This window comes from Thermobia domestica, chromosome 12, assembly GCF_964235325.1.
Source record: "Thermobia domestica chromosome 12, izTheDome1.hap1.1, whole genome shotgun sequence".
Lineage (NCBI taxonomy): Eukaryota > Metazoa > Arthropoda > Insecta > Zygentoma > Lepismatidae > Thermobia > Thermobia domestica.
In genome coordinates, this window is record NC_137465.1 from 30,921,597 (window position 1) to 30,943,869 (window position 22,273).

Below are 22,273 nucleotides of genomic sequence, written 5' to 3' on the forward strand. Positions count from 1 at the left end.
GCCGGAGATTCAATGCTGCAGAAAGAAAGCCTCGCCATACTGTATACTATACTGAACCGAGCAGAGCCGTGCCGTGGGGGGAGGGAAATGAAGTTAGGCTAGAGACGGTGATGATGAGAAATGAATGAAATGGTGGAATGAAGAAAGTGGGAGGAAACGGGAGAACCCCGAGAAAACCCACGTGCACGGTGTTTGTCCACCACAAAGTCCACACGGCGCGAGCTGGGATCGAACCAGGGACCCCAAGCACCGGAGGTGAACGCTCTACCACTGAGCCACCGCGCCCGCCGTGGGGGGAGGGCGAGCGGGGCGACGGCCCCGGGCGCCGAAGTAAGGGGGCGAAAAAATTCGGGAGAAAAAAGGAAAAAGGATAGGAAAAATTGCTTGGAATATATGTATGGGGGCGCCGTCGTATACTCTCGCCCCGGGCGCTGATTTTCTACGGCACGGCCCTGGAGCCGAGTCAATTCAGTCTAGATTATTACCTAAAATCTAAGTTTTGCTTTTTATTATTCTAACGCCTTCTGGATATATTCTATGTTTTTTTTCTAGGATTTTAGATAAGAAATCTATTCACCCCACGCGTATTACTCACGCGAAAAACATGCCCTGTTTATCTTTGACGTCTGGACTACATTACTTGTATGATAATGTGTCCTGTAGCTATTGTAAAGGTTATTCAGTATTATGTCATTTTCTACATTTATCTGTTTGTACTTTTCGTGATGTTCTCTCAACAATATTTTCGAAGGCTTCTATTCTTCTCTGCGTGTTAGAGACATCTTTCACATATAATACAGCACGCAAAATGATGCTTTTCGGTATTAGTCGCGGTATTAAAACGTTTTCATACGAAGTACGTAATCATGTACTTTTCCTTATTATTTATTATTCCCTCGTTGACTTCGTTTTTATTTGTTACTACTATGCGAAAGTGTTTTCAATATTTTATTTATTGTCCATATATTATTAGTACTGCTAACGAACTTCCATCCACAGGTTCTGGCTTGTCACTATGCACTTCGTATAATTTAAGATCAATTTCTTTACACTTAAAAAGATATCTGCACCTTCTTGCATTGATTCTAAATCTTCTACCGATTTTCCATCGTCCACGAATACAAGAGGTATAACTGTGGCTCAGTAGTACAGCACTCACCTCTGGTGCATGGGATTCCTAGTTCGATCCCAGTTTTCGTTAAGTGGATTTATGGACAAATACCGTGTAAGAGGACGTTAAACAAACAAACAAACAAGCAAAAAAAGCCTAATCGAATATTCTAAAGCGAAATGCATGCTCTCCTGTTTCAGACCATTATACATTCCGGAAGAATCAAGGAACTTTCTTCTTATTCGCACCTTCTTGCTTATTTTATTGTTATGCCTTTACCACTCTTCGGAATCCCTAATTCTGCCAAGATATCACATATAGTGTGACTACAAAATCCCGTTATCCCTGAAAACATAAACCACTAAACGTACGTAAATAACTGCACGGAAAGAACTGAATGACATGAAGAACAATGCTTTTCAAGAATTTTTATTGATATAAGAAACATTAAAGAATCCAAAGGATCAGTCTGTCGACCGTCATTCTCATGACAAAGGATAATACGCCGCCAGGTTCTGTGCGATATTTTGCGAAGCACTGCATGTGTAGCTTGACTGAAAGCTTGTTTCACAGCTTCTACCAATTCGACAATGGTATAGTAACGGTTTTGTACAATGATGCACTTTATGAAGCCCCATAGCGCATTATCACAGGTGGTGAGCTCTGGACTTCGTGCTGGCCACGCAAGTGGTGCGGGCAGATCGGGACTACCACGACCAATCCAACGCAAAGAAAAGACCTCCGTAAGATATTCGCGTACGGTGAGGGCACAATGGGCAGGTGCCCCATCATGCTGAAAACCTGTCTCCTTGATTCCGTGCTCCTCCACGAGACGAACAAACCGGTTCTGAACGGGTAAGGGGACTTTGTGGCCACCTCAATAGAATTATAGGACTTTAAAAAGACTATGCTCAAATTATTTTTATTTTTAAATGTTTTATCTATTCTGTTGATAGTTGATAAGCTGACCATCATATTCTTACTTTTTCTCTAGTATCTGTTTGATATACAATATAAGGCTTAATACTGGCTTATATGGGTTAATATCTCAAGTCACACGGATGATATCTAATCGCTTAATCTACGTACAGAGGTAACTGTAAGAATGTTTGACAAGATCTTGTAGCATCTTGGTACTAGTGACACTCCTCAACAGTTAATGCAGTCTGTTTTGTCATTTCGCTTAAATATAGGAACTATTACATTTTTTTCATTCCTTACGAATTTGCTCTTCCTCCCATATAAAACATAGTATTCTGTGAATCACTTTGATTAAAGTGGTTCCTCCGTAAGCTTTTCTGCCAGATATACAGTAAGTTCATTACCACATAAGAATTGCTACTACGCTCATATTATATATATATATATATATATATATATATATATATATACTATATAATAAGTAAATTATTATTTAATAGTGTATAAAGTTTTTTTATTAATATAAAATAAACAATTAAAATAATATTTTTAGTGTAAATATTTGGTATATGGAAGGTGAGAGAATAGATAAAACATTTAAAAATAAAAATAATTTGAGTATAAGTTTGTGTAAATTAAAAAATAATGTTTTTTATAACAAATTATAACGTAATATTTAGTTAATTTTAATATATTAGTGCATTTGTAATTTAATTTATTGTTTATGCATTTAACTTATATATAATTGCTTCTTTTATCCTAAATATTAATTAATTGCATTATACATTCTTCTTATTACTTTTATTCAATCTCTTCTATTCTACTACCTATCACATCTGAATAAAATGTCATAAATCATTTGGATAATGGACTCCATGTAACAGACAATACACTATAACTATAATCCCACTATACTACCCGTTTCATTATTGTAATATACTAATACACTTTATCTATTACACCGTTAAAAATCAATTTTAATTATATTCATTTATATATATATATATATATATATATATATATATATATATATATATATATATATATATATAATTCGTTTCTACAATCAATTTAATACTGTGAATATTAAAGATGAACTTACGATCGCTGTTACCAAGCAAAACTATTACCAGTTTCTAAACAATAAAAGTTCACACAGGGTACATAATCTATCAACTCTTCAGAAGACTTACCAAAATTTTCAGGATTATCATCCCACAACTTAAGATCACTTGCGGTTAGGAGAAAATAGTCATTGACTAATTTTCGGCACATTCCCGTTAGAGTTGACTGATCAAAGAACTTCATTTTGATCTCATGCGCTTGCAGGGTTTCAGGGTTTTTCGTCTCTGAAATAAAAATCACATCACAATTGTTTTATTGTAAATAGAATAACACTGTCGCGTATCAGCAGTTAATATGGTTTAATCACTACGAACTGACGCCGTAGATAATTTAATATATATATATTACGCATACATTAAACCTTTGATGCATTACATACCATTTAATACATTACTAATATTATTAAATATGTATCCTATAGCTACCATTAGAAATGATATGTTAGTTAGACAAAAGCAATCAAATTTTATCTTTTTTCCTTTCTTTAACAATCGGGGGGGAGGGGGGAATGAAATGGAAAATTAATTCATTAGAAAGAATATCTGAAATTTTACATATGACGCTCTTGGGGAATAGTGAAATTCAAATGTTTCTAGAACAAACGTTATTCCATCTTTAAGATTAGTACAGAAAGGTGACTGAAGTTGCATTGTATGAACGTTTTCAGTTAACGCCGTTAAGAAGATGGAAAACTAAATCAATCTTGTATGCACAAATATGTACCAACAGAAGTTTCTCTGGAATCATCTTTATGTTCAACAGAAATATCTATAAGACACTAACGTATAACTTTACCGAGTTTTCCAAATTTTCTCTTCCTCTTACCGTGAATAGCTTTGGACACTTTGTACTCCGCACACAGCAGAATTCCTTTGATAAGGTTCAGGCACTGAATAACGAATCTTACAAAGATAACACTTTTGTCCTCATTGATAAAAACGTAGTGAACAGTAAATTCTAAGGTCGTTTGAATAAACTGTAAATACGAAAACGGGTGAAATTCCAACACGTCCACAAGCACTTTTGTCAAGTGAATAATAAACTTCTCACAGACTTTTCGTATAGTAGATGTATCGTACATGGATTTTCCTGGAGAAAAAAGAAAAAAAGCATTTATAAATATTAGATATATAAAAGAACAGAATAAGTTTCAATTTATCATGCCATTAACGTTTCAAAAACAACAACAGACGAAGAACGAAAGTAGCAAAGAATAAAAACGCAGATCAATAAACAGGACTTTAAAAACTTTTTTTTATCTTTTTACATTTTAAATTATAATTTGGAAAAACTTTCATTATTTTCTCATGGCTTCTTGTGGGTCACATGAACCAATGCAATTTCAATTAAAACAAGAATGCATTCGGCTCCTGGGTATTAATTGAAGGTACTGTCTCAGTTTTTGCTTTCAATTCAAAACTGAAGAGGTAGAAAAGTCCCAAAAACATTGCATGAACAGTGACATTGTATGATATGATACACTATATATAACCTCTGTCTGTATGTTTCCTATCTTTGCTGTATCCGTATTTTAGAAAATTATATTTACTTTGACTTTACACATTGTCACAAATATATTTATGAAATTTGCACTTACGTGTAAAGACAAAATCATCAGATTATAACAGTCACTCCTTATACATGCTTTCGTTTGATGAAATATTTATTTTTCTTGATGTACTGGTTAGAAAACAAAGTAAATTTACATTCACATACATTCATGAGGAAATAAATGTAATTAAAACTTACTACATTCTAACATAGTCCGCGCCCTATCAAAGATGAGCCTTATAAAATTGACAGCGTCTTCTGATTCATGAGGTTTCTTAAAACCATAAACCACTAGTTTCCGCAACACTTTAAGGGATAACAGGGCTTTTTCCAGAGCAGTGAGCATTTCATCGTTTTGATGAGCCTAGAAATAAACATTTATATACAGCTTTGCAAATTATAACTTTACCAAAAAATTAACAGTGATGATAACGTTATTATGGCAATAAATTTCTTCCTCAACACCAGTACTTTGTACTTTTTCCAGCTAATTTACATAAAAATGTGAATTATGTACAAATGAGAGTAAATATTGTTACCTGTGTGTTGTGTTTACTGTCGAAATTTAGTAGATAAGCAATGGGACATCATAAATTACAACAAACAGTAACATCTTAGGTGTACTGTTAATTGTATCGAAATTTCCATTGCATTTTCACAAAATGTTTATTTAGTACGATATTAATGGATATGGACATACTGTTGTTTCACAATGGGAAGATGATAGATTCAATCAAATGATTAGTGTACAATTATCGATTCTAAGAGGAGGAATAAGGCATACAAATCTAGTAAAACTTCGACCTAAGTACTAAAGTTATCCTTTCTCCCGAACGCAAAAAAGAAAAAATGAATTAATGAAATGAAATCTATCAGTTTTACGTCCCACGATTATGTCGGCTAGGCTAAAGGAGACGGTGATGAGAAATGAAGGAAATGGCGGAATGAAGAAAGTGGGAGGAAACGGGACAACCCGGAGAAAACCCATGCACCCGGTATTTGTTCACCATCAAGTTCACTTGACGCGAGTTGAGATCGAATCAAGGACCCCGTGCACCACAGGTGAACGGTTTACCACTGAGCCACCGCGGCCCCAAAGCATGAATTAAGAAGTTGAAGAAGTAATTCAGAGACTACATGAGTAAACGAACAGCGAGGTTGGTGGAATATTGTATAAGAATAATACCGCAAGACGCACCATACAGGTCACAATACTTGCTCTCTTTCACATGAGTTAGTACAGACAAATGCATATATTGATGTATGTACATGAATTAAATTCAGAAAGAATTACACTGAAAGATAAAAAAGATTCATTCTTCAAAGGTTATTTCTCCGATATGGCTAAGTACTAATCGACAGAATTCATTGAATAATTACTGTGGATTTAAAAGTGGTATCAGCGTCAACCTAATTATCCTGTCAACAAAAAATCAATGAAATGATGAAAATAAATTTTAAAAAATACTGTACAAAAAGGTTTCTAACATAAAAATAAGTAGCTAAAGCAAGACTTCTAAAAACGAAAAAAAAAAAAAAATAGAAAAGTCAGAAAGAAGTTCGAACATAACAAAAAATAAATATCAAAATATAAAAATAAAACTAAAGCTAAAATAAATAACAATTAGAAAAATAATAATAAGAAAATAACTGAAAAGTAATATTAACAATAAAAGAAAGCAAGTAAAGGCTAAAAACACCATAGAAGACTTAGAAAACGCTCAGTATTTCAATCACTTGAATAGCGGCGTAAATCTGTCCTCAACATTGAGAGAGACAAGTAAGACCCGTTTCCTTTTTTTGTTATTATTATTATTATTATTGTTAAGCGATGCTCAAAATATTTGTGAAATTTAAAAATAATCCTATGGAGGATCAGGGACAGGGGCGGATAGAGCCACCGGGTTACCGGACGGCGCCCGGTGCGCCCCCTCAACGAAGCTCCCCAAGATGCAATATATATAAAGGAAACTTTGAGACTGAATGGACCTAGCTTTAAGTCGTGAATATCGATGCGACCTCGTGGAAAGAAGGCAAGGATATTAGAAGCTGATACTGACGCTTGCAAAAGGATCACATACCTATTTAGTGCCTCAAAACCTTCAAGATTATCAACGACTGACTGTCAACAGACTGAACACAGTATTGAAGTTTGCGATCCCTCATTTGCTATGAATGCTACTGTCACAGTGGAAAATTCTAGTTTCATGAATGCTGAAATTAACGCTCCCACCACATCAGCTACGAATATCACTGTCAGAGCGGAAAATGAACAAGGTTCCACTTCCATGAGTTTTAAAATTAGTGCACTTCCAACATTAGCTACGATTGTTACTCTCAAAGAAGGAAATGAACAGAAAAGCTTCCGTTCAAGTGATGCCGATTCGGAAGTCAGTAAAACTTTGAAAAGCATTATTCAGCAGAGAATAAAGCAATGCATTATTTCATACGTCCACGAGAGAATGATATTCTCAAGTTTTTGAGTTCCATCCTCATCAATCAAAATATAGTATACCCTTTAATCCTGTGTTTGCTTATAAACGAGTAGATGGCATCAACAGGGCTTAGTTGTCATATGTCCAGCTCAAAATGCGTCTGCGTTTTTTGCAGCCTGTGAACAGCTTGCTCTGCATATCGAACAAACACGTTTCTTAAAGTTTCTGTACGTGACAAACATAACATTAACAGCGTAAACGCAACACATTTAACAGTGAGAGCACGAGTCTTCCAAAATACATCAGACCAGTGTGGATGCCTACATATCTAACAAACGAGAATATAGTGTTAAGAAACTACTTCCTCATGAACAGATTGAGGTTGAGAAAAACAGACAGGTAATGTAACGAGTTCTTAAAATGCTGAAACTCATTGGTAAAAGAGGGCTCGCTTACAGAGGAAAAGGAAACGTAGCAACCTATAGACTGGAAGACAGCTATAGATCATGGAAACTTTTTGGATAATATTCTTTTGTTAAGCAAATTTGACCTTTCGCTTAAAAGTAATTTTAAAAAGATAATCGAGAAAAGCAAACTAAGTCATGTACGAGGAAGTAAGCAAGGTAGTATTCACATAACTTTTAAACAAAACGGTGAATTATGTTTTGGATGTTATCAGTACACTTATCAGAGAAGATATTTCAAAAGAAGTCTCTCAAGCTGGAAGCTTTCTGTTCTATTAGACACTATTAAGATATAATAGTTTTAGCTAGTGCTCTGTCGTTTTACGGTATGTTGTAAACTGTTGTTAAAGAAAGAATTGTTGCCATTGTAAAATGCATATCTGCCACAGGTTAGTATCTTTGCGGTTTACTACTGGAAATTCTTGCAGAAGTTGAACCTTGATATTAAGAAGTGTATCAGAAATTCAACCGCTGACGCAAGTAAAACGGAAGGACAATATTCGGACTTTTCAAAACACCTACGTATGATCAGTTACCCGTGTGGTGTTACGCTCATATACTTAATCTTGTCATATGTGATCTGACAAAAAACATTGCATTGATTCTTTGTCATTTTTTTCTGATAAATGACTGTACGATATTTATACGTGTTTTATCTGCGAATGGACATTTGGAAGATCAAATGTCAGCAAAGGCTTCTTATTGTGGAAACAAGATGGTGGACCAAACACACTGTTTTTCAGAAAAAGTTTGGTCATTTTTCGAACCCAGAGAATGCTTTATACATAGAATTGAGCATAACAATGAAGAAAATTGCTTCTACAGAAAATATCGAATTAGAAGCTAGGTGTAAAGCGAAAGGATATCTAAAAGATCCTTTCAAGTTCAAAACAATTCTGACAGCACAAGTGTTCCTGAGAATATTTCAAATTACGACCCCTTTGTCAAACTATCTCCTAATACAGAGTGCTGGTGTATTATAGTCGTTTCGGATGGTGAAGACTACTCTGTCCCAACTGAAAGACCAGAGAACTCATTTTAAATCCGTTAAAAATGCAGTGCAGAATGGGCCAATAACAAATCTGAAGACTTTAGACCCAAGACTTAGGCTTCGAAGACCTGACCATTTGACAATTCGCCTTCGGAGGTAGAAAAGGATTTTTCCCTATGAACGTAAACAAAGATGAATCTGCTTCTGATCCAGCGAACAAGTACAGCATCGAAACATTCAACACAAAATTGGAAACGATAATTTCGAGTATTTCTTCAAGATCCAAGAAGCAATATACTTATGGATTGTTTGGACCCTAGACACTTCAACTAAGTAATAGAACTTCCAGACACTGCTTTCGATAAACTTATACATCTTCTTAAAATATTCAGTAAAGGAGTTTTCGAGGATTCTATAAATGTCTTCTCCTGGACTTTTCAAGGAAGTAGGAATCCTTGAAAGTCAGTTTTGGTGACGAGTACAGCCCAGAAAAAAATGACTGCTGATGGCGCAAGTGATTCAGAATTGGAGAAAATACATTTCTTCACAAAGAAAGCGAGTGCAAAACGTGTTGTGAAAATTGTTCAATGTGTTACTTTTTAATTTTGCAGAGTTGAAATTTGTGCAGTAATACTTATCCAGGTTTGCTACTAGCATAAAAATTCTATTGACTTTGTCTGTAACTCAAGTAACATGTGAAAGAAGTTTTCCAAACTGAAATACATTAAAAATAGGTTAAGGAGTACCATGTCTCAGGAACATTTGGGAACATTTATGTTGATGTCTATTGAAAACGATTTATTAAAAAATATTTCTAATGAAAAAGTGATACAGTAGCATCCAAAACCAATACACTAAAACATCTATTAATTTTGTAATATAGTATCCGTACTCCTTGAACTTCATGTAATACTTTGAACAATTCAGAATAATATACTGATGTAAGAATATAGGATTTTAATTGTTAATACTATTGGCTTACTGTAGAAAGAAAACTGTGCACCTTGATTTGTAAAATGAAAACAAAATCTTTAAGTTTTACGTCCCACGGTTATGCCGTTTAGGCTAAAGGAGACGGTGAAGATGAGAGATGAGTGAAATGGTGGAATGAAGAAAGTGGGAGGAAAACGGGAGAACCCCGAGAAAACCCACGAGCACGGTGTTTGTCCACCACAAAGTTCACTTGGCGGGGGCTGGGATCGAACCCGGGACCCCAAGCACCAGAGGTGAACGCTCTACCACTGAGCCACCGCGCCCCCTGCACCTTGATTTGTGACATTGAGATGCTGGTGGCCCTTGTGAGAAAAAGTGCCCGCGCCCCTCTAATGATCCCTATCCGCTCCTGATCAGGAAGCAGAGTTGCCTTCAACATTGGGAGGCGGTCAGATTTGAGACTTATTCTGGGGGAACATCAATTTCATCTCACTTTCCTTTGTGGCGATCACATTTTCCCCCAAAAAGCACATTCCAAATCGAATTATTCGGGGGACAGTCCCCCCAGTTCCAAGATTGGAGAACACATATCCCCCTCATCCCCCCGGGATTTGGGCCAGTGCACTTGAACAAAGGTGAGGAAACGGCCACTAGAAACAGAGTTATCTAACAAACGTGACTAATATTGTTAAGTAGTCCTAAACGTTCTCTTAAGGTCTGAGTATTCCGGACATTCTAGAGAATCTGCCGAATACTCCTGAGAACAATACAGTCTCCACAATACGGACGGTTGATGTCACGTACTATATGTGAGATCAGAGTGCTCAATAAGAAAACGTTCAAAGATCACTTCATCTTGACGACCAGTAGTGACATCTGCCAATTGTCTGAAATATGATTTACTTGGTTTGGTTCCAATCCACTTGCCAATGAAAGCGCATTCGCTGGAGAAAATAACTTCAGAGACCCGAGTATATCTGCCAATGCCGTGTTTTTGGCTGCTGTTTCAATGAATGCTGACATGTTCCGGCAGCCAGCAGAAACGACGACACAGACCTGTTGCTGCAGCTGATGGCATCTCACAAGAATATTTTGCACGAGGTTTTTACTAAAAGACATCCGTAAGTTTATAACAACGCTTTGCAAATCAGTGTCTATAAGCATACGACGTGGTAAAAGTTGAAGCGCATGGTCGAGGGCATGCTTAAATGCTGTTAGTTCAGAACTGAACACTGTACACAGGCGATGCAAACTAAATTCTTAGCTGTCCTTGTCCGTGACTAAGACACGGCCAACAGAATTCTCACTCTTGGAACTGTCTGCATAAAATAACATTAAAATTGTGGCACTGTACTAACAACGCTCCGAGTTCTTGAATATATTTCTACGTATCTGGGTGCTGTTTAATGTGTGATGATAATCGAAGCTCGAACCTTGGCAGATATGGTGGAATAGTACAAACGTGTAGCAATGAAAGAGAAGGCCACACAAATGTGTCCGAGAAGGGACTCGTTGGTAGGAACTACCAACCATGCGTATAAAGCGAGGACGTGCTGTACATCGGTCGTATATCTGGCCTCGATAGCGAGGCAAGCTGCAGGAATGGTTACAATTCAACGCACACAGGCTGCATCATTTTGCAAAAGTCCTTCACGATGATAGGCTAACTTTGCTTCAACATGAAAGTTAACAATAGAACTAGATAAACCATCGTGTTTCAATATTTCAGCTATGATAAATGCTTATCTCCACTCGCATTAATAAAGATCGAAATGGAAGGCAGACTTAACGAAAATATTTTTAAGGTATTTATTCACCACCATATGGTGAACTTCGGGCCATACTCACGTCTATATGTTCTATACATGAGCAATCTTATAATGAATCCATTAATTAGTTTGATGTTTCTTCACAGTAGCGAGATGATATGAGATATGGTCCCATTGTTTAAAGTATCCGAATCTCACACGATATACTTACACGGGAATCCAATCCAAGTAGACCATTGCTGTCCAGTGAATAGAGCTAAGAAATAAGCATGACCCTAAATATAAGACACGAGCATAATTTTGTTCGTGTAGTAATATCAAACAAAATATTTAATTTAATGTTCCGAAACTTTTCGTTGTATCTAAAGGAAGGCAATGATAAATTCAATGGTATTTAAGGGGGCACGGTGGCTTAGTGGTTAAGCGCTTACCTCTAGAGCGGGGGCCCCTGGTTCGACCCCCGGCTAAGTATGTGGTGGACAATATCGTGATTGGGAGTTTTCTCCGGATACTCCCGTTTCTTCCCACTTTCTCATTCCACCAATTCTTCCATCATTTACTTGCCTTAATCATCGTCTCCCCTAGCCTAAAGGGTATAATCGTGGGACGTTAAACTGAAAGATTTCATTTCATTTTCAATGGTATTTAATGAAACAGTGCGAAAGAGAGAAAATAAAAAGGGTTTGATTATGAAAACTCAACTAGCAGGTTTAAGATAGTACCTTAGATTTTGAGAGCACCAGATGTGTGTACTCTACTACCGAGCTCTACTACTGTACTCTACTAGATGTAACCATCATTACAAAGCAAACAATGTCAATTAAGAAAGGTATTATGAAAACTACCAAAACAAACACTTATTATTACAGTTTTGGCAATGTGTCTGATAAAGAGAATGATATGTTGTCGCAAATGAGGAAGAGATTAATAATACTAAGTGTTTTGTTCGGCCAGATTTTATTTTTACTTAAGTTATACGTAGTTTCAAAGCTAAAATGAGCAATACTCAAATTATATTATGAAAACTACCAAATAGTACCTTCCATAAGTAAATTAGATTATACGAAAATATTACATACCTGTTCTAGGAAGTTCTGCACATGGTGATTCCATAAATCTAATGCAAAACGAAAAATGTTATCCGTAAGTTCTTGAAAAAGCTTCCTATCACCTGCCAAGCGTTTCGATGACAACGATTTGATGACATGATGAAGTGTTAACAGCGCTCGGTGTTGGGTTATATTATGATCACTTTTCACTGCATTTAGAAGTGTAGGTATTAGCTCTGGCCACTCCCTTGGACAATCATATCTAAAAGTGTATACAAAGTCAAAGAGTAAGAGAAATATTATGAATTTCTATTTAATAACTATGATTTTACATACATACAAGAGAGCAAACATTGTTGACTGTGATCTGTCTTGTACTTTTTTTTTTTTTTTTTTTACGATATTATAAATGTATACACTTTTTTTTTCATCCTCTCAGAACTTACATGTACAATGAAAAATATGTGATGAACAGAAAGCATCGGCTATCTTCTTATTTTAAAACAAACAGTTTCAAATCTATTAACATTGTACTAGGTCATAAATTACAGCAAACAAAACTTTATACGTACTGTTACTGCACCAGAATTTTTCACAGCATTCACGTCAGTACACTTCAAAAAAACACCCATCTATTAAAAATATTTTTCGCAAACCTCAATCTCTTTTCTTGTCTGTGGATTTGTGGCCAACTTACTCAATTCACATACCATAATGACTAGCAGGGTGGATTGATTTAAATCACGATTTTAATCAAGATTTAAATCACTTGATTTTTTAAATAAAAATCGTTGATTTAAATCAAATTCCGAAATGAATTAATTTAAAGTGAAAGTAAGTAAAATCCCGTTTCTCTTCTGTTATTTCGATTATGGAAGATAATACTCATAATACAATGAGACTCAAATGTATGTAAGCACAGTATGAAAACGAGTATCATGTAGGGAACGATCAGGGAAAATCCCGTTTGAACGGGTTACGGGTGAACCCTGCTTTCTTCTCTTTGCAACACAGGGTTTTAAAATTTCTATTCCAACGGGGAAATCACCATGGACATTTAAGATGAAAACTCTTTTGTGTCCACGTCTATTTGTTTGTTTACAGATAATGGGGGCATATTTAGAGGGGTCAGATCCCCTCTCCGAAACAAAAAAAAAAAAAAAAAAAAAAAATTAGATTTTAAAATTTTGGGCGAAATTTATGTACTAAATACACAGAAGTTCCTCAGGATCGTAATTCGACAAACTTTGGATGCGTTAAAATATCGAATAATACTTCTGATAAAGTGGATATTTGTCCCCATTGCAGAACATGCCGCGATCTACCATGTGATCGCAGAAAATTTGCCGCGCCTGGGCAGGAAAAAATGTCAGAGGAAATAAAATAGCAAACAGAAAAGTATAAAAACGTGCCTGCTATGTATAGATGTCTTAAATGCACGGAGAACTCGCATTTGATCTGTTTTTCAGTCACATAAAGCATATTTTTAACAATCACAAATGTTTCTTCTTCTGGAACTGATCATCTTGATTTTTTTATTTTGGAATTCATGCAGAAAATTCCTGCAGGGAATTCGTGTTATTATTCAGTTCAAAATCTCTTATCGTCGCGAATTGTGTCGAGGAATTTGAAGCTTTAAAATATATAAAACGATAGTTATGCCTGTTGTGCTGTATGGTTGTGAAACATGGTCGCTTACGCTGAGGGAAGAACGCAGAGTGAAAGTATTTGAGAACAAAATCCTGAAACGAATATTCGGAACATGAGGAATGGCGACAACTTCATGATGAGGAACTGCATAATTTATACCGTTCACCAAACATTGTTAGGGTAATCAAATCTTGGAGGCTCAGGTGGGCAGGACATGTAGCGAGAATGGAAGAAAGTAGGAACGCTTTCAAAGTTTTAACTGGAAGTCCAATCGGAAAACGACCATTAGGAAGACCTAGGCGCAGATGGGAGGACAATATTAAGACGGATCTCGCAGAAATAAGAATACAAAATAGAAACTGTATTCAGTTGACTAAGGATAGAAGTCAGGAGAGCTTTTGTGAACATGGCATTGAACCTCCGGGTTCCATAGGTCATAGAGTGAGTTAGTTAATTTTAGGCGAAATTTATGTACTTTATATGTATTTCGTGCCGGTAGCTAGTTCCAATTGTTTAAAAATATGCCCCTGCCAAATATCAGTAACTTTCGTGAAAAGAAAAGTGTCATGTTGATATACATTGCTGTACTTTTTCCTTAATGCTTAAGAAACATTGTTTGAGATTGAAATAGGTTAACGACTGGGAATTAATTCAAAATTGAAACTCAATACTTTCACTTAAATGACATAATTAATATTTAATACTAAGTCCTAATGTTTCTTCTTCAGTTCGCGACTTGTATTATACGAAGAAAAAGATTTGATTTAAATCAAAAAAATCGATTTAAATAAAAAAAAACAAAAATTATTTTTTTTAAAAAAATAATGATTTTTTTCCACCCTGATGACTAGTATTATATTTATATAGATACACGTTGTTTAACCCTTTTAAGTTATATATACACACTATTTTTAATATATTGGGCAGTGTTTTTAATATTCGATTAAAAAAGAAACAATAAATCTTTTTCATTGTTTTTAAAGCCTGGAAGTATTGTAGAACACGTTACGTACGGTTTCACGCCTTTCTGCGTCGAGACATAGTGTGTGATGACGTAATAACTTTTAAAAAAATATTTTGTTTATGCCTATTTCTATTATTATTTGCGGGCTTAATTTTCCACCTACAAGATTGAAATTCTGCACATACATTCAGCGGCTATACGTTCAGTGTACCCCTTAGTATTTTTCAATTTTTTTCAGATTTCTGTGTTAAAGGGAAATCCAGGGGGACAAAAAGGTTAAAAAGAATATTTTTTAACGAAAAACCCTTTTTTCGCGATTTCCTCAGATACAAGATGGACACCAGAATGGTACCGTTTGCAAGTTTGTTCTATTCTAAACAGAATGATGTACGAACCACCATGACCCTAGGATAATTAGGGATGTCTCAGGAAATTTTTATATTACATCCGGGTCTTTTGGGGTAATCAGGGGCATAATGGAGTCACTGGTAAATATTTTTCCAGCCCTTACTATTCAAGACAGAAGCTTGAAATTTGGTAACCCCTTACTATTTTTCAGGCGATTTTGAGACCTGTGTGTTAACACGAGGGGGCAGGGTCAAGAGGGGCCCTAAATTTGGATTTTTTAAAAGAAAAATCCTGTTTGTCTGAAAATTTCCTGCCTCAGAGACATGGTAGGGAAATGAGATAATACCGTTTGAACGGCTGTTCTACTCTGAAGAGAATGGGGTACGAACCATGATCCTAGGATAAATAGGGATGCTCCAGCTGCTTGACCGAAAATCTATAATTTACCTTTAAAAAAAAAAAAAATGTAATAGGGTTAAGGAACCACTATACGAATAAACTGAACAAACATAATTAAAGAAATTGCCTGTCCGATACATTAAAACGACATACCTTGCGATTTTGGAAATCAGGACAGCCAATTGAGTGGCAATGGGATTCACTGGTTCCGTAAAACTGGATATAAGCACCTGACGAATCGAATTTTTTTCAGCTTCAGAAATTGCACTGAAATAAGACACAGGGTACCATTAGTAACATCAAAGTAGATACTTTAAAGAAACAAATACAGTAAAACCTGTTAACTTGGCCACCTGCTCATCTTGTCCTGGTTCGTCTTGAACCTGCATTTTCCCGTAAGACATTCGTTACTTATTACTCTGGAAGTTGGCCAACTGCCTCTCTTGGAAGTTGGCCGCATTGAAGCAATGTTTACCCTATGATGATAATGATAAATTTACCTGCGTATCTTGGCCACATAAAATACTGTTTTGTTATTTTTCTTATAACTCTTCCGTATTCAAATATGAGAAGCAGATGTTCTGTATTTATTGCCGGAGACAAAGAAACATGGATTTCTTATCTGTTCTTGGAGGTCAATGGCCACAACAATAACCTAATAAAGGGGTGGAGAAGGAACATGTGAATAAGAAAAAACACGTACAGGAATTCTGGAAATGGTTATACGTATTTGTTTACCCTGCCTGTTTTGGTAAAACTATTAGCTATATCGGCTCCTTTCATCAGTGGGGAGCTTTAGTAATTCAGGAAAATTCTCTCAAGGTTAAAACTAACCATCTTAATTGTCAACTATTGGCACCTGACGGCTTGTCGAAAGGTTGTGGGGATTTTGAGATATAAATTCCCTTTAGATTTTCTCAAAACATCTTTTGCTCCGAGAGAAACACTTGTAACTCATTAACAAGAAATAATTAACTACAAAATTAGAATGTGCAGTGTTAAAAAGAATAAAAGAAATAAATACGTCTACAATGAACCACCATGAAGAAATTAGTTATTACTAACTGATTCGCTACTTTTCGAAAGATACCTACAGAAAATATTTGTCACTATTGAAAAAAGCCATACAAACTGCATATAAATTGTTCTATTTATAATTTTGCTTTTCTTGTTTTCAATCTGAATAACTCAATTATCAATTTCAATAAACTGCGTACATATGTTTATATTTTATAGTTGTTTTTGTTATTGTGTTTTCAGTCCGAATAATCCAGTATACCAGACTAGTTTCCATAAAGAGAAAGGTACATATATTAAACATATTGTAGTATTTTTTTCTAGTACTGTATATTGTTATGATTACTCTATATACATTATTTAAAAGTAGCTGTCATGCCATTGCTTATTAAAATTTTAGAATCAAGTAATACTAGAAATCCTATTCTACAAATACACCAAACACACTTATTTTCTGTACATTGGTCACCTAAGTTGGTCACAGGTTTCATTCTACTAACTTACTTGGGTGCAGTCTTTCTCCAGTATCGATCAACTCCATTCTTAAAATATAGAACAGCCAGCCATCTAACATTGACAACAATACTATGATCAGAAAATATTTTCTGAAAAACAAAAAAATGAATAAACCTTTATGAACACAACAGTAAAAAAACATGTTTTACACAAAAATTAATTGCAATCAGGGTTGGCAAAAACCATGATTTTTATTGAAAAAACAAAAAAAAAAACTTTTTTTTTGTTTAAATAACTTGCACTATGTATTTATATCACATATGGACAGAAATAAGTTCGTTCCGCTTTGGTGGTATTATGCAACAACCGGGTTATGCTGGAAGGGGTCACATAAGCTTAATGCGGAATCCAAACCGCTTCTCGGCTTACATCCGGAAGAAATTGTCCTCCATTTGAACTCGAAACCGGGACTATTTGGCCACAAATGCTATACGTCTGCTGACTTACTCACGAAGGACTCCTGATAAAAATACGTTGTATTGATCTTTACATACTTGTTAATATAAATGTCAACAGTCATTTCAGAAGGACAGAAAGATAAACTGTTGCCCAAGTGAAATCATTATATAGAATTACATAAGGACAATTTCAAAATACTGCAGAGTACTGAAGAACTAAGTTAGTCCAAGTTAGTTCACTATGACTTTTATTAGTCCAAGTTATATATATATATATATATATATATATATATATAAAAGCATATAAGTAAGAAAAGGAGTAAAGATACGAATTATTTGAGTCCACTTTGGCTCTGATCCACTTATACATAAATAGATACCAAAGATACATTTGATTTCCATAAATGCCACTCGTGGCGGTTTGTATGACCCCCTCCCCCCCCAAAAGTACGGCATTTTCATGTATTTTATCAATAGCAAACATGATTAAAACGAAACAATATTTAGAATTTTTCTTTGATTGCAGTTGGATAAAAATAATAACTATAAAAAATCAGAAAAGAAACATTCATAAACTTATAAAAAAAAAAAAAAAAAAAAAAAAACAGAAGTTGCTTTTGTAGTATAATCCCTCTGAGTAAGGAATGGGGAATTTAGGTCTGAATATAATACGAATTATATACGGAAATGAAATGTGATAACCACAAATGTGTTTCATCAAGATTTTAAGAACACTTACACTTTTATGAACATTTTTCGTTTTTTGGTTTAAACTTTTTTTTTTTTTTTTAAATACACACACAGCTGGTTAAAACCAAGGTTTAAACCACATTGGTTTAAACCAGCCAACCGTGATTGCAATTAATACATTTCTTTTCGGTTCTTTAAATTTACGAAGACAATCCAAAGGTTGAACATCAGAAATTTTACGTGTGTTTGTTCTTTGGCAAAACTAGAATTTGTTCACATTATTCTTAACACATTTATCATTTACGTTTAAAATTTAAAGGAAACCTGAATGTATAAAACTGATACGACAAGGTTAATTTTATTGTTTGCAAAACGTCTACTTGACTTTCAACTTTTATACAATTATCACACTTTCAATATTATACGACTTCGCCATGTTCCCTGAATAATAACAATAATTCTATTTTCCTGTTCCCCAGTTAATTTTAGTTCTTTCATGAGAATACTGAACGCTTCGGAAGCAGTCCTTTCTCTGCATGATTTTGTGTTGTTTTACCATGGAAGGAATAACAGTTTTGTTTCAAATATTTTCAGTATTTTTTCAGGAAAGACCACTCAATTTAAGTTGAAGGAGTGGAATTCTGCATCTGAACTTTTAACAAAAAACAGTGAAATACGTATTTCAGTTTTCGAAGATTCCGCTCCCAAGTGGGGAATGGGAGTAGTTTCCATACTATTAAAATTTTCCACTGTTTATTCAGATACGGTCAGATGAATTCGCTTGAGATGCAAAATTCAGGTTATGTAAACAATTATCTAAAAATAATAGAATACGTATTTTAGTTCAGAAATTCCCTTTAAGGGGAGGAGGAGGAGGAGTCTTTTTCCGACATTGACATCCACGTGCCTGTATCATTATACGGGGAAATAGCTACGAAATCAAGACACAGCGATTGGAAATACGAGTGGTGACTACATAATTTAAGATCAAAATATGCAGGACTGTCTATCAAATTGAATTTATATTATTATCGAGCCAAGTTTTGAAAACTGGCGTCTAGGTCACAAGAAATTTTTTTCGAGCACTGTTTAGGGCTATTCTAAAGCCAAGTTTTTATCACGTCACTTCCATTAAAATGCGCACCCAAAGAGGGAAATAGAGTTTAAAATATGTGCCAAAAAATACAAAATCGCATGGGCCTCTCATGTAAGAGAGATGAAATTTGATACATAAATCCCTTATTTAAAAGCAAGTGGACGCGTGCCGCAGATTTCGGAAATTCCACTTCCAAGAGGGGAAGAGAGTAATACGTATAATTTTTTCTCAAGATATAAAATTGCCATTGATGTCTGTCTCATCATCATGGAAAAACTGTTGAATCGTTTGAAATTAACTTTTCAGCACAGTTGGCTCAAGTCAGGTTTTCAAGTCATTTTCATTAAAATTCATATCCTAAGGATGAAAAGAAGTTAAACATGTATGCCGAAAATCGGATATTATATAAGCTCTCATGTTACGGAGAAGAAACTCAGTACATATACTCCTTATTACAAGAAGTGGTCACGTTTCCCCACTATTTTCGAAAATTCTACTTCTAAGGAGAGAATAGGACAGGGAACCATTTTCTGTAACATTTTCGACGTTGTCTGTTTCGCAAAACGAATTTCGGAACATAGTTAGACTTGGACCAAGCTGTGCTTTAATCATGTTACTTTCATTAAAATGCATATCCTGAATGGGAAGTATGAATTAAATTTGTACCAAATATTGAGTACCTTACAAGCCTCTCATGTTAGGAATATCAAACTTCGTACATCAACTCCTTATTAAAAGTAAACAGTCACGCGCCCCAGCAATTTCAAAAATTCCGCTTCTAAAGGTGTTACGGAACAATTACTAAAATATTTAAATTTTCTATTTTATATGCATAAAATGCCCGAAATGAAGAAAAGTCCGAACTGTTTAAAGTGAGTTGCTAAACATAATTAGCACTTGGGTTCACCTGATATCTTATCAGTTCACTTCAATTTTAAAAAAAATCCTAAGTTGGGAAGAGAATCTTAAAATTTCTCGCAAAGAACAATGGCTTCACCGTATGAAATACATTTTTGAACCTAGCACTTGGGGGTCGAGATGATATTTTTTTATCTCATTTTGATTCAAATACATATCGTAAGCGAAGAAATGGCATTTCAACTAGTTTTCTTAGTACAAAATAAGAGGTAACATTACAACAAGTGAATAGAAAAGGTAAATTAATATCTGCACATCTGGGAATCCTAATGAAATATACTTTGAACACTTTCAACCCATCACAACAAATGAATGCCTGCCAAATTATTCACAAACACTACGGTTTAGAATATTGAAATATTCGCTACTTCAGACGAATTAACATTTTAAACCAATATACTGCATTACAAGCACTCCAAAAAGAATCGAGAAGGTACAGTGAAGATAAAAGGAACATATTACCCACTTCTCTTTCAGATCTAAATTTCTACACGTAGGAAAAGATTGCTACATTCGACTATCCAGTGATGCTATTCAGCCGGTTCGCAACAACCGGTTGATAAAATATTTCGAATTCGCAGAACTATTTGTTATACACAGACATAACCAGAAAAATTTTACCCAGTTATAGCCAGGAAGAGTGAATTTTAGTTTAACTATCTTTGTTTTTAGAAATTCTTACAGCTACAGAGTTAAACATATATCTCAAAACAAAATATAAGTGTTTATTTCTTAATCTCAAATGCTCAGATATCCTGAAAGAAAATTGGGTTCACATAAGTGTAGTGGTGAGGGTTATTTATATTTTAAACACATACATACCATTATCAATAATTGTCGATCCATTCCTGGATTTAAGTCTTTCCACTACTTTTTGACAACTATCTACTGAATAATTCGTTTCCAAGATATTTGCAGTGCTTCTAACTTCATCATACCTCTTTGTATTAGGATGCTGTATAGGTTTCTACTTGTCACTTGTAGTATTCAGTAAAAGATTTGCTTTTTTCTACCTTGTATAATTTGCCTCCTAAGAGAGTTATATCTACGTACCTATCCATCTGCTCTCTCTCTCCCTGCATATATATATATATATATATATATATATATATATATATATATATATATATCAGAACCGGTTGTTAAAAATGCACCACTGCAACTCACTGAATTTATTTGCACACGGCAATATAACAGAATATGTTAATTACGTAAGCAAGTTTGAAGGTCTAGGAAGACATGTGGATATACTCATACAATGAGAAGTTCCACTGAAAAGCTTATTAATTAAGAACTTATTGCATGACACTAAAGTGGTACGTTGCAACTACCCAGCATGATGGAAGTCTAAATGTGAAACTAACTTCTCTTCCTAAATTTGTTCACACTAGATAGCAATTGCCGTAGCAATTAGATCAATGCACTAAACTATTTCTCTATCAGCATTTCTGTACATTGGCTTTATTTTTCTTCAAGCTTACTTCCATATTTGTATATCTAAACATTTTATTTATTACCACCTAAAGTGAAGGTACTTACAACCAAAATAGAATAAAATCCAGGTACTGTTTCCCATTCTTTAAGTTTCGCTTCAGCAGGTTTGAGGACCGCTGCTTCCTGACTGGCTGCTCTGTGAAGAACTTCTAAAACCAGTGTATGAGCCTCTCCAATGTCCATACTCCTTCAAAGAGAATAACAAAGTTACTATATATTGAAGTACACAGACAATGGTTTAAAACAATGATGTGCTGCATCCTATAATTTGAGGACAATGCGTGTTACTTAAGCTTGTCTCAGACGGGACTGAAGTAAGGCTGCGATTCACGATCTAAAACTCACAACCTTACTTAACGATCGTGTGAGAAATAACTTGCTCCTAGTTCAGGTTGAAAGTTTCTGCTGTCCTTATTTGGATCCTGACTTGGAAG

At 34.9% G+C, this 22,273-nt stretch overlaps 1 protein-coding gene across 2 annotated transcripts in view; it reads right to left on the reverse strand.

Annotated features, from left to right (window-relative positions):
- The window catches only part of Impbeta11 (importin beta11), an 88,425-nt gene that overhangs the window by 55,997 nt on the left and 10,155 nt on the right, over nucleotides 1-22,273 (reverse strand). For both annotated transcript variants that reach the window (XM_081733588.1, XM_081733587.1), the window contains exons 2-8: nucleotides 21,885-22,026; nucleotides 17,232-17,332; nucleotides 15,864-15,977; nucleotides 12,380-12,611; nucleotides 4,907-5,072; nucleotides 3,983-4,246; nucleotides 3,226-3,381 (exon numbers count right to left, since the gene is read on the reverse strand). In XM_081733588.1, coding sequence (XP_081589714.1) covers nucleotides 3,226-3,381; nucleotides 3,983-4,246; nucleotides 4,907-5,072; nucleotides 12,380-12,611; nucleotides 15,864-15,977; nucleotides 17,232-17,332; nucleotides 21,885-22,022 — 1,171 coding nt within the window. In that variant the 5' untranslated portion in view covers nucleotides 22,023-22,026. The remainder of the gene's footprint in view (nucleotides 1-3,225; nucleotides 3,382-3,982; nucleotides 4,247-4,906; nucleotides 5,073-12,379; nucleotides 12,612-15,863; nucleotides 15,978-17,231; nucleotides 17,333-21,884; nucleotides 22,027-22,273) is intronic.